The sequence below is a fragment of the Dipodomys ordii genome, unplaced genomic scaffold (assembly GCF_000151885.1).
Source record: "Dipodomys ordii isolate 6190 unplaced genomic scaffold, Dord_2.0 Scaffold150, whole genome shotgun sequence".
NCBI classification, from domain to species: domain Eukaryota; kingdom Metazoa; phylum Chordata; class Mammalia; order Rodentia; family Heteromyidae; genus Dipodomys; species Dipodomys ordii.
In genome coordinates this window covers 5,098,532-5,111,080 of record NW_012267366.1, presented here as the reverse complement: position 1 = coordinate 5,111,080, position 12,549 = coordinate 5,098,532, and the positions used below count along the sequence as shown (strand labels likewise).

Below are 12,549 nucleotides of genomic sequence, written 5' to 3'. Positions count from 1 at the left end.
TTCAGCTCAAGGCTAGCGCTCTACCACCTGAGCCACAGCTCCACTTCCGGCTTTTTTCTTTTTGCTTATGTGGTGCTGAGGAATCAAACCCAGGGCCATCATGCATGCAAGGCAAGCGCTCTACAACTGAGCCACCTTCCCAGTCCTCCCCCTCCTTTTTTTTTCCTACCATCCCTTCCCTCCCCACCTCCTAACTCCCCCCCTTCCCCCTCCTCCCTGCCATGGGGGAAGAACATACAAAAGAAACAAAAAAAAATCACATTGTACATTAAAAACAACAGTGACAAAGAAAAACCTCTTGTGTCCCTATCTTGGGGTTCATTTCACTTAGCATTATCTTATATGGTCATATGAACATAGCTTTTGACCTTTTCTGGTTGTCTGGTAAGATTATCCTAAACATATACTAGTTATTGCAAGTAAGGGAAACCATGGGACCTATGTTTCTTTGAGTCTGGCTTACTTCATTTAATATAATTTTTCCAAGTCTTTCCATTTCCTAACAAATGGGGGCAATGTCATTCTTTCTGATGGAGGCATAGAATTCCAATATACATACATATGTGTGTGTGTATATATATATATATATATATATATAGTTACACAATACACACACACACATACCACATTTTCCTGATTCATTCATCTACTGAGGGGCATCTGGTTGGTTCTATGTCTTAGTTCTGGTGAATAATGCTGCGATAAACATAGTTGTGCTAGTATTGCCTTGTTTGTGATCGTTTGGGAAAATGCCCAAAAGTGGGATTGCAGGGTCATAGGGGAGCTCTATGTGGAGTCTTTTGAGGAACCTCCATACTGTCTTCCAAAGTGGTTGAACAAGTTTACGCCCCCACCAACAATAGGTTAGCATTCCCTTCTGGCCACATCCCCTCCAGCATCTGTTGTTATTAGATTTCTTGATTATAGCCATTCTAACTGGGGTGAGGTGAAATCTCAACGTTGTTTTGATTTGCATTTCTTTTATGGCTAGAGAAGTTGAGCATTTCTTCATGTCTATTGGTCATACTTATTTCCTCTTCAGAGAAATCTCTCTTTCAGTCTTTAGCCCATTTATTAATTGGGCAGTTGTTTTGAGGATTTGTTGTTGGGGGATTCAATTTTTTGAGTTCTAAGTATATTTTAGATATGAGATCCTTGTCCATTGTATGGCTAGTGAAGATTTCCCAATCAATAGGCTTTCTATTGATCTTGCTAGCTATGCCCTTTGCCATCATTTTGCTAACTTTTGCAGATTGAAAGTTAATCAAACAGTATGACAGTGCCAGAATAAGATATAATTAGCATCCAGTTAATTTACTCCTTCATCTTACAAGAAAATGAAAACTGAAAGAGCAGGACTTTTGATTTTTTTGTTCTTTTCCCATCCACAGGAAATAGATGTTCAATAAAGATTTGTGAGCTGATTGAATCAGTTAATAAATAGGTGGCTCTGAAGAACAGCCATCCTTAATTTATCAGGTAAGCACTCTGTTTGTAAATTCCTGTACAACTCTGAGGTTTTAGTATCGTCCTCTGTGGAGGAAACAGGCTTTGAACAGTTGATGTAAGTGAATTCAGTTTATTTGATGTAGAGAAATAGTGTGGTGGCTAAGGTCTGGCTGGGAAGAACTTGTCACCTTGGTGACTGCCAGGGACAGTAAGAGTGGAAAAAGATAAATATTAAGATATATTTTTGGATCTATAAAAGAAAAAAAACCTCTAGGTTTGTGTTGAGAATTTGTGTGTGTGTGTGTGTGTGTGTGTGTGCATGCGTGCACATTCTGTGCATATGCCTGGAGCTGGAACTCATGGCCTAGAATTTTTTTTTGGGGTCTGGTCGTGGGGCCTGAACTCTGGGCCTGGGCGCTGTCCCTGAGCTCTTCATCTCAAGGCTAGCGCTCTACCACTTGAGCCACAGTCCCACTTCCGGCTTTTATTCTTTTTTCTTATGTGGTGCTGAGGAATCGAACCCAGGGCTTCATGCATGCAAGGCAAGTGCTCTACCACTGAGCCACCTTCCCAGCCCAGGCCTAGAATTTTTGCTTGGCTTTTTGCTCAAGGCTAGTACTCTTATCACTTGAGCCACAGCTCCACTTCCACCTTTTGGTGGTTAATTGGAGCTGAGACTCTCAGACTTTCCTGCTTGGGCCAACTTTGAAGAGGGATCTTCAGATTGCAGCCCCCTGAGTAGCTAGGATTGCAGGTGTGAGCCATTGGCACCTGGCTGGTTCCCTATTTATCCCCTGCCCTTTTTCCCCTTAATCTTTAAGTAGTTGTACAAAGGAGTTTCAATCCAACATGTTAATTTACATGGGCAGTGCTCCCTGACTCTTGTTTTCATTGTTTCTCAGATTTTACCTGATAGTGGGCAACCAACTACTCCTTCGCCAATGAAGTATATCCTGGTCACTGGTGGGGTCATCTCAGGTATTGGTAAAGGGATCATCGCCAGCAGCATTGGGACAATTCTTAAGTCATGTGGACTTCGTGTTACTGCTATCAAAATTGACCCCTATATCAATATTGATGCCGGGACTTTTTCTCCTTATGAACATGGTATGAAAAAGAACCTTTCTTATAAAGCACTAAACAGACTTGCAGTTCTTTTTTTTTTTTTTCAGTTCTTTATTTTGGGTACTACTTTTGTTTTTCCTTTTTTGTGCCAGACCTGGGGCTTGAACTCAGGAGCATGGGCACCCACTGTCCCTTAGTTTTTTCCACTCAAGGCTGGTATTCTACTACAGGAGCTACAGTTCTACTTCTGGCTTTTTACTGATTAATTGGAGATAAGAATCTCAAGGACTTTCCTGGTGTGTTGGTTTTGAACTGCAATCCTTATCTCAGCCTCCTGAGTAGCTTATGATTACAGGAGTAAGCCATCAGTGCCCAGGTGTTTTGGGTAATTTCTTGAGAATATAGTTTCAGAAATATACTTGCTGGATCAGACCTTATGAATATGTAAATGTTCTCATGGTCGTGGATGCATTTTTTTTGGGGGTCTGGTCATGGGGCTTGAATGCTGGGCCTGGGCGCTGTCCCTCAGCTCTTAAGCTCAAAGATAGCACTCTACCACTTGAGCCACAGTGCCACTTCCAGCTTTTTTCTTTTTGCTTATGAGGAATCACACCCAGGGCCTCATGCATGCAAGGCAAACGCTCTACCACTGAGCCACATTCCCAGCCCCAGCAGATGCATTTTTAAGATCACTGATCACATTCCAAATAGTCAATCCATTTGGAAACATTGTCCTTTTTTGCTATGGATTATATTTTGTTTTATGATCAAAGGAATATTTTTTAACATTTCTTACTGTATGAAATAATTGTTTTGATGTACATAAATTATTTTAACAAGGCATTAAGTATTATTTTTGTATACTGAATAGCATGATTGTATTTGTTCACCCTTCTTCCATTTATTTCATTTTTTGTGCTGGGCTTGAACTCAGGGCAATGTGCTCTCCCTTAACTTTTTTTGCTCAAGGCAAGCATTCTACCACTTGAGCCACACTTCCATTTCCAGCTTTTTGCTGTTTACTTAGAGATAAGAGTCTCATGGACTTTCCTACCTGGACTAGCTTTGAATTTGGATTTTCATATCTCAGCTTCCTGAGTAGCTAAGACTACAGGTATTAGCCACCAGTGCCCAGTAACATTGCATTTTAATACTATTTTAATACATTTTAATGTTAAAAAACTTTTTTAATATTCAAGCAGAATATTGCATAAATCATAAATGTATAGCTTTGATGAATTTTCTCTAAATGAACCTATTGTATAACCAGCCCCTGATCAAGAACAGAAGTCCTTTGTATCCCTTGGTCTCAGTCCATAACTCCTGGGGTATCTGCTGCCCTGTTTTCTAATACCCATATTATTAGTTTTGCTTTTTCCCCCCCTCTGTTGACCAGGTAAGTCTCTAACTCCTGAGCTCAAGTGAACCTCCCACTTCAGCCTCTTGAAGAGCTGGAACTACAGTTTGGCCTTGTGCCACTCAGCTACTTTTGTCCAGTTTTGAATTTGGAATTGTTGACTCTTAGAGTTATGCTTCCTTTGAATCTAATTTTGAAAATTTAATATGCTGTAGACAGATTTACATATTCTATCCTGCACAGGACCTGTACATAGCAGTTAAGTGTTCAATTTATTGACATAAACAACACAAAAAAGTCTGTAAGTCAATTTGTAGGTGCATAATTTCTGATTTGAAAAATAAGGATGTTTTCAAGCTTTTGATACATAACGCATATTTTGTGTGTGTGTTTTTTTCCAGTGCAGGGGAACGAACCCAGGGCCTCCTGCATGCTAGGCAAGTCTGCTCCTGAGCTATAGCCCCGTCCCCATAATGCATATTGCTGATAGTTTTTAGGCTCCTTTTCCTTGTCTACAACTCTGAAATCCAACATTCTGAAAAATCTAAAATATGTCATAAATTTATCTTTTCTCAAACTTTCCAAAAATTCTTTATACCTTTGTGGTTACTTATAATCTTTATTTCATTTTATTTCTTTTGGAATGTGTTTGATTATGGGGTGCTTTTGATAGTTTTCTAACACATGAAATACTCTCTGTTGGTCATGGGTTTGAACTCTGGGCCTGGGTACTGTCCTTGAGCTCTTCAGCTGAAGGCGAGCGCTCTACCACTTGAGCCACAGTGCCACTTCTGGTTTTCTGGTCATTCATTGTAGATAAGAGTCTCATGGACTTTCCTGCCTGGGCTGGCTTTGAACCATGATCCTCTGATCTCAGCCTCCTGAGCAGCTAGGATTACAGGCATGAGCCACCAGTGCCCAGCTTATACTATGTTTCTATAATACCAATAATTCCAAATTATGATGCTTATTGTATACCCAAAGATTTTCAAATAAGGCTTGTGTGACTCTGCACCTGTTCTTTTTGGTCATGGGGCTTGAACTCAGGGCCTGGTGCTGTCCCTGAGCTTTTTTTTTGCTCACGTCTAGAGCTCTACCTCTTGAGCCACAGCTCCACTTCTGATTTTTAGGTGGTTAATTGGAGATAAGGGTCTTATGAACTTTCCTGCCTGGGCTGGCTTTGAATTGAGATTGTCATCTCAGCCTTCTGAGTAGCTAGGATTATAGGCATGAGCCACTGGTGCTTGGCCTAAATATATTTTCTTACTAGATCTTAGAAAAGTGATCAATTTCAATGAAATCACGTTTTAAATTTGTCTTGCTTTTTTCCTTTTTTTTGTTAATGGTAGGTGAAGTGTTTGTCTTAAATGATGGTGGAGAAGTTGATTTGGACCTTGGAAATTATGAAAGGTTCTTGGATATTAATCTTTATAAAGACAACAATATCACCACTGGAAAAATCTATCAGCATGTGATCAATAAGGAGAGGCGTGGCGATTACCTGGGGAAAACAGTTCAAGGTATTATATATTTTTCCTTTAAAAATTGTTATTGTAAGCATGATATACAGAGGGATTATAGTTACAGAAGTCAGGTATTGAGTACATTTCTTTTTGGACAATGTCACTCCTTCTCTTGCTCTCTCCCAGGTTTTTTCCAGTCTTGGAGCTTGAACTCGCGGCCTGGGCACTGTCCCTGAACTTCTTGTGCTCAAGGCTAGCACTCTACCACTTGAGCCACAGCACCACTTCCAGCTTTTTCTGTTTATGTGGTACTGAGGAATCAAACCCAGGGCTTCACGCATGCTAGGCAAGCACTCTACCATTAAGCCACATTCCCAGCCTTTCTCCCAGGTTTTTCCCTCCCATCCCCACCCACATTAAGGTATTATATTCTATAGGCATGTTGCCTAAATGAAAAGTGGACAAGTTATGTACTCTGAGCGCTAACACTTCATATCCTCTTAAAATGTACTTTCTTTTTATTCTCCACATTCATAGTTACATTTTCTTCTCTTTTTCCCTCTTCCTCTCCCCTCTTCCTCCTCCCTTATCCTGTTTCTCTTCCTCTTCCTCACTCTTCCTTCACCTCCTTCTGTCATGCTCTCTGCCCTCCAATAGACAAGTCAGAGAGCTGGTGACAAAAAAGATCATTGTATCCTCTGGTGGAACTGGGCAGTGTAGATCTTGGGAAAACCTGTGTCCCAGTGATGGGGAGAGAGCAAAGCCCCTGACCTGGGTCCTGCTTCCTGACCTCTGAGCCACTCCTGTGGAGGCAAAGCCCAGCTGAGCCCAGCATGTTGGACAAGTTGGGTGAGCTTGGCTAGTAAATGGTGCCAACTTCACCAGGTGGGGGTGCCATGCTCCCCATTCAAATGAGCTGTAAGTGTTCACTGGAGCCCGGCGTTCTTCCTCTCAGCTGCCAGGGGCTATTGGTGCTGTTTCATGCACACAAAAAGTCAGGAGGTGGAGGCTCTCCTTGAGCCTGCTTCAAGTTAACTTTTTTGTTTCTTCATGGAGACCAGCAGCTTTGGGGCTTTTTTCAGCATTGCTGGGTCTCTGGGTATCACATGGCTGTGGAGACGCGCCCTGTGGCTTCTTCCACTGACCTTCACACATGGGTTTGCTCCACCCCTGCCTGAGCTTCAGGGCCACAGTGGGGCATCGGGCTGCTCCTCCATGGCTAGTGTGACCATCATGCACTATGCACTTTCTGCAGCTCCCTGGGAGTCTAGCATCCAGCTTGCCAGCCTCTCTCCTGGCATATGACTTCCTTGGTATTATAGTCCTTCCCTCTGCCCTCTCCCCTCCCTCTTTTTCTCTTCCCTCCCTCCCCCTCTCATCTCTCTCCTCCCATTCTTCTCTTTCCCTCCTCTCCCCTCCCTTCTCTTCCTCTTCCCTTTCTCCTCCCTTTTCCTCTCTTCTCTCCTCTCCCCCCTTTCCCCTCTCCTTTCCTCTCTTTCCCTTCCAGTACCTTCACTTTCTTATCACCAGCACCTGGCTAACGTTTTTCTTTTTCACAGTGTGGTTCTTTGTTTCCTTCAGTTGTCCCCCATATTACTGACGCCATCCAGGAGTGGGTTATGAATCAAGCCAAGGTGCCTGTAGACAGTAATATGAAAGAACCTCAAATCTGCGTTATTGAGGCAAGTATGGAACTTTACAAACTACCACCTTCTAGCTTGTGGGGTCTTTGTGCCTCTGCTCTTCATTTACTCTACAGCTATGTACAGATGGCTTCCTGGGTGCTGGTATGGGAGGGAAGTATTCTATGTAGTGAGATAAATCGTTAATGTCAAGGTCAATGTCATCTCCAGGGCCTAGGATGGGCATAATCTCTGCCCTTGAGGTGCTTGTAGCCTGCCCTGTCTGTACCACACAGTGTGTTCTAGTTTTTGTACCGCACGGTCTGTTCCAGTGTCCATACCATAGTGTGTTTCAGAGCGTGCTATTTGAAAACATAGCTGCAAGTACTTTGGAAGCAGACAGAGATTGGGTTAGGGAAGTCAGAAGGCAAAGAAAGAAAGTAGTCTTTAAGGGCTGGGAATTGTGGTTTCATGATAGAGTGCTTGCTTAACATATACCAGGCCCTGGATTCCTGGCACCAAAAAAAAAAAAAAAAAAAAAGAAGGAAGATAGTATTTGAGTCAGGCACTGGTGGCTCACTCCTGTAATTCTAACTAGTCAGGAGACTTGAGAGATTGTGGTTTGAAGACATTCTAGGAAGGAAAGTCTATGAGCCTTAAGCTATGAGACTTAGGGTCTATGAGACTTAAAAGTCCATGTGACTCTTACCTACCAAAAAGCCAGAAGTTGAGGTATGGCCCAAGTAGTAAGTCACCAGATTTGAGTGGGGTAAGGGACAGTGCCTAGTCCCTGTGTTCAAGTTCAAGTACCACCACACATATAAAAAAAGAAAGTTATGCCAGGTGCTGGTGGCTCACACCTATAATCCTAGCTACTCAGGAGGCTGAGATCTGAGGATCAAGGTTCAAAGCTAGCCCAGGCAGGAAAGTATATGAGACTCTCCAATTAACCACCAGAAAACTGGAAATGGCACTGTGGCTCAGTAAAGTGCTAGCCTTGAGCTGAAGAGTTCAAGGACAGTGCCCAGGCCCAGAGTTCAAGCCCCAGGACTGACAAGAAAAAAAAGTGTTTGAAATTATGACTTGTTGTCTTCTTCCCTTCATCTCTATGTGAGGGGTGGGAACTTCTCACTTTGCTGTTGCTACAATTTTCAATCCAACTGTTTCTCCTTTTTTATCTGTAGGAAATATGTTCTAGAGTATTCCTTGGATTGGGAAACTGCCTACCATGGTACCAACCTTGTTTTGTTTTGTTTTGCTGATCCTAGGGCTTGAACTCAGGGCCTGGGTGCTGCCCCTTAGCTTTTTTTGCACAAGGCTACTGCTTTAACCACTTGAGCCACAGCTCCACTTCTGGCTTTTTGGTATTTAATTGGAGATGAGAGTCTCACAGACTTTATTGCTGGGGCTGTCTTTGATCCATGATCCTCAGATCTCAGCCTCTTCAGTAGCTAGAATTACAGGTGTGAACCACCAGCACCCAGCAAGTTACCAAATCTTACACATACATTTAGGGATGGTAAAATTAATTAATATTATTTTTTGTGTTATTTCTGGGGTTTAACTTGGACTCTCACTTAGCTTTTTTTTTTTTTCGGTCGTGGGGCCTGAACTCTGGGCCTGGGCACTGTCCCTCAGCTCTTCAGCTCAAGGCTAGCGCCCTACCACTTGAGCCACAGCGCCACTTCCGGCTTTTTTCTTTTTGCTTATGTGGTGCTGAGGAATCGAACCCAGGGTCTCGAGCATGCAAGGCAAGCGCTCTACCACTGAGCCACCTTCCCAGCCCTCACTTAGCTTTTTAAAAAATTTATTTTATCTATTTATTTTTTAGGTCGTGGGACCTGAACTCTGGGCCTGGGTGCTGTCCCTCAGCTCAGAAGCTCAACGCTAGCACTCTACCACTTTGAGCCACAGTGCCACTTCTGGCTTTTTTCTTTTTGCTTATGTGGTGCTGAGGAATCGAACCCAGGGCCTCATGCATGCAAGGCAAACGCTCTACCCAGCCCCTCACTTAGCTTTTTTGCTCAAGGTTAGGCTCATGCTCTATCTACCATATGAGCTGCAACTCCATTAACAAGTTTAATTTATAAATTGGGTGCATTAAGAGATTAAGAATAAGCTGGGGCTGGGTGCTGGTGGCTCATGCCTGTAATCCTAGCTACTCAGGAGGCTGAGATCTGAGGATCATGGTTCAAAGCCAGCCCAGGCAGGAAAAACAATGAGACTCCTATTTGCAATAAACCACCAGAAAACCGGAAGTGGCACTATAGCCCAAGTGGTAGAGCGCTTGCCTTGAGCTGAAGAGCTGAGGGACATCGCCCAGGCCCATAGTTCAAGCCCCATGACTGACCAAAAAGAAAAAAGAAAAAAAGAATAAGCTGGGCACCTGTGGCTTACTTGTGTAATCCTAGCTACTAGGACGCAGAGATCTGAGGATCATGGTTTAAAGCCAGCCCCGGCTGGAAAGTCTGTGAGACTCTCCAATAAACCACCAGAAATCTCCAATAAACCACCAGAAAACCGGAAGTGGTGCTGTGGCTCAAATGGTAAAGCACTAGCCTTGAGCTGAAGAGCTCAGGGACAGCTCCCAGGTCCAGAGTTTAAGGCCCATGACAGACAAAAAAAAAAAAAAAAGATTAAGGCCCATGACAGACAAAAAGAAAAGATTAAGAGTAACTGTAAGATAGAACAAAGACAACAATATGTTGAAATACAGGTTATTTAAAACTTGTGAATTGTTTATTTCTGGTTTTCCATTTAATATTTTTTGCACTTGGGCTGACAATTAGTTGAAACTTAAAGCTGCTGGCTAAAGAGAACTTCAAAATGGGCTGAGAGTATGCAGTACCGCAGGAGGCCACATGAGGGCAGAAAAGGCTAATGTTTAAAGTCTTGCCCTCCACCACCTTTTTTTTTTTCTTTTTTTGAAGTTGGTGCTGGAGCTTGAACTCAGGCTTCATGTTCACTGCTGGTGTTCCAGCACTTGAGCCATACCTTCAGTTCCAGCTTTTTGCTAGTTAATTGGAGATCAGAAGTCTTGTGAGTTTGTCTGCTTCAAACTGAGATTTTTCAGATCTCAACTTCCTGAGTAGCTAGGATGATTTCTAGACTTCTAGCTCCAGCCAGTTAATGGGAAGAGATGTCATTGGGGGACATCAGGAAACACCAAGAGAAGCAGACTATGGCATGGGGTACAGAGTAGAGTTTGGGCATGTTAAACCTGAGTAATTTTTGTACTATCAAAGATGGGCTCCCCTTGGGCACCGGTGGCTCACGCCTATAATCCTAGCTGCTCAGGAGGCTGAGGTTTGCGGTTCAAAGCCAGCCCATGCAGGAAAGCCCATGATACTCTTACCTCCAATTAACCACCAGAAAACTGGAACTGGTGCTGTGACTTAAAATGGTAGAGTGCTAGCTTTGAGCAAAAGAGCTTAGGGAGGGCTGGGAAGGTGGTTCAGTGGTAGAGCACTTGCCTTGCATGCATGAGGCCCTGGGTTCGATTCCTCAGTACCATATAAGCAAAAAGAAAAAAGCCAGAAAGTGGTGCTGTGGCTCAAGTGGTAGAGTGCTAGCCTTGAGCTGAAGAGCTGAGGGACAGCGCCCAGGCCCAGAGTTCAGGCCTCATGACCGGACCCCCCCCCAAAAAAAAGAGCTCAAGGACAACACATAGGCCCTGAGTTTAAACCTCACCACCACCAACAACAAAAAAGATGGGCTCCAAATCTTGGAAGGCACAGGCCCTGAGTTCAAGCTTCATAACCCCTACCAGCATCAACAGAAAAGATGGGCTCCAAGTCTCAGTAGTGTTTGAAAGAGAGAGCAGGGTTAGAAGTAGATTCTAGATCTCTCCATCCAGATAGCTAAACTCCGAGAAGTCGATGAATTCTGGAGCTTGGCTCACTGTGATCCCTCATTCCCCACCATCTAGATCATTCTACTTAGTGCTTTTTTTGTGTGTCGATTTTGCAGCTTGAACTCAAATGCCTAGGAGCTGTCCTCGAGATTCTTTTTCTCAAGGCTAGCACTCTACCACTTGAGCCACAGCTCCACTTCTAGCTTTTCCCAAGGAGTTTATTGGAGATGAGTCTCCTGGAATTTCTTGCCTGGGTTGGCTTTGAACTATGATCCTCAGATCTTAGCCTCCTGAGTAGCTAGGATGACAGGCGTCAGCCACCAGCAACAGCACACTTAGTACTTTTCTTGGTATTACTTTTATTCTTCATTATCCAATTTCTTCTGTCTCTGTCTTTGTGTATCTCTTTTTTATTATTAATTTACCATTGTTATAGAGGTGATGTAGAGATTACAATTGTAGGATTACAATTGTAGGAGTCAGGTAATGAGTACATTCCCTTTCGTACAGTATCTTCTGCCTGCCCTTCCCTCCCATCTCCACCCATGAGTTGTATAGTTCACTTTCATCAGTGTCCAGTGCACCCCACTGCTGCACTTTTTCAGCCTTTTTCCCTCGAGTTCTGTACCTTCCTCCCAACCCTTCTGTGTGTATGTCTTTTGTCCCCCAGTATTGGAGTATGAATTCAGGGCTTCATACTTACTAGACTGGTGCTCTATACTTGAGTCACACCTCTACCCCATCATTGTGCTGATTATTTTGGTCAGGGTTGGCCTCAAACCATGATCTTCCATATCAGCATCTTGAGAAGTTAGTAGGAGTATAGACTATGAGCCACGATCACTAGTCTCAAGTTTGTTTGTTTTTTTTTTTGGTCAGTCGTGGAGCTTGAACTCTAGGCCTGGACTCAGCTCTTCAACTTAAGGGTAGCGCTCTACCACTTGAGCCACAGTATCTACTTCTGACTTTTTCTGTTTATGTGGTGCTGAGGAATCGAACCCAGGGCCTCATGCATGCAAGGCAAGCATGCTACCACTGAGCTACCTTCCCAGCCCCTTAGTCTCAAGTTTTATTCTTGATTCTTGTTCTTCAGTTTTTGTCTTAGGCTTCTTGTTCAATTCTGAGTTCCTAAGATAGCACTTTGCATGTATAGATGCTCAAATGCTAGAGAATTGATTTTAGAATTTGTGGTAGCCTTAAGAATTTAATATGGGAATGCTGAATGGGTTAAGGTGAATTTTATCATAGTCAAAAGTAAAATGCTTTAATGTTATTGGAAACACATTGTAAATTAACTTGACATTTATTGAAGGATTACACTGCCAGTAATATTCATGGGGCTTTGGTTCTGTTTGTTTCAGAAAGCCAGCATGTTTTAATAATAGTAATTTAATTCTAGTACTACCAGGACTTCAAGGAGACTATTTAAATATATGTAGGCGTATGCATGTGTTTGATGTGGGAGGAAAGAGAGAGAAAAAGAGAGAGATTCACTATTTCATTCTAGCAGTGTAGGGAGAGCCAGGTGGCTTTTGCCTTTTTGGTATTGTCACTGGATTTCATGTCTGCCTTCCAAGTGGGCTATTGGTAAAACTGAGTTTATCGTGCTGCTCTGTGGCCTATGTTTGGGTTCTTTCTATCTTCTTATATATTTTCTTTTCTTTTTATTTTTTGTCAGTCATGAGACTAGAACTCATGGCATGGGCAATGTCCCTGAGCTTTTTTGTTCAAGGCTAGTGT

The 12,549-nt window shown here is 43.0% G+C and overlaps 1 protein-coding gene across 5 annotated transcripts in view; it reads left to right on the top strand.

Moving 5' to 3' along the window:
• The window catches only part of Ctps2 (CTP synthase 2), a 109,901-nt gene that overhangs the window by 17,659 nt on the left and 79,693 nt on the right, over positions 1–12,549 (top strand). For 4 of the 5 annotated variants that reach the window (XM_013032113.1, XM_013032112.1, XM_013032114.1 and 1 more), the window contains exons 2-6: positions 1,392–1,479; positions 2,352–2,556; positions 4,273–4,308; positions 5,221–5,391; positions 6,916–7,016. In XM_013032113.1, the coding sequence (XP_012887567.1) occupies positions 2,391–2,556; positions 4,273–4,308; positions 5,221–5,391; positions 6,916–7,016 (474 nt within the window). In that variant the 5' untranslated portion in view covers positions 1,392–1,479; positions 2,352–2,390. The remainder of the gene's footprint in view (positions 1–1,391; positions 1,480–2,351; positions 2,557–4,272; positions 4,309–5,220; positions 5,392–6,915; positions 7,017–12,549) is intronic. The other variant, XM_013032116.1, reaches the window with a different exon arrangement.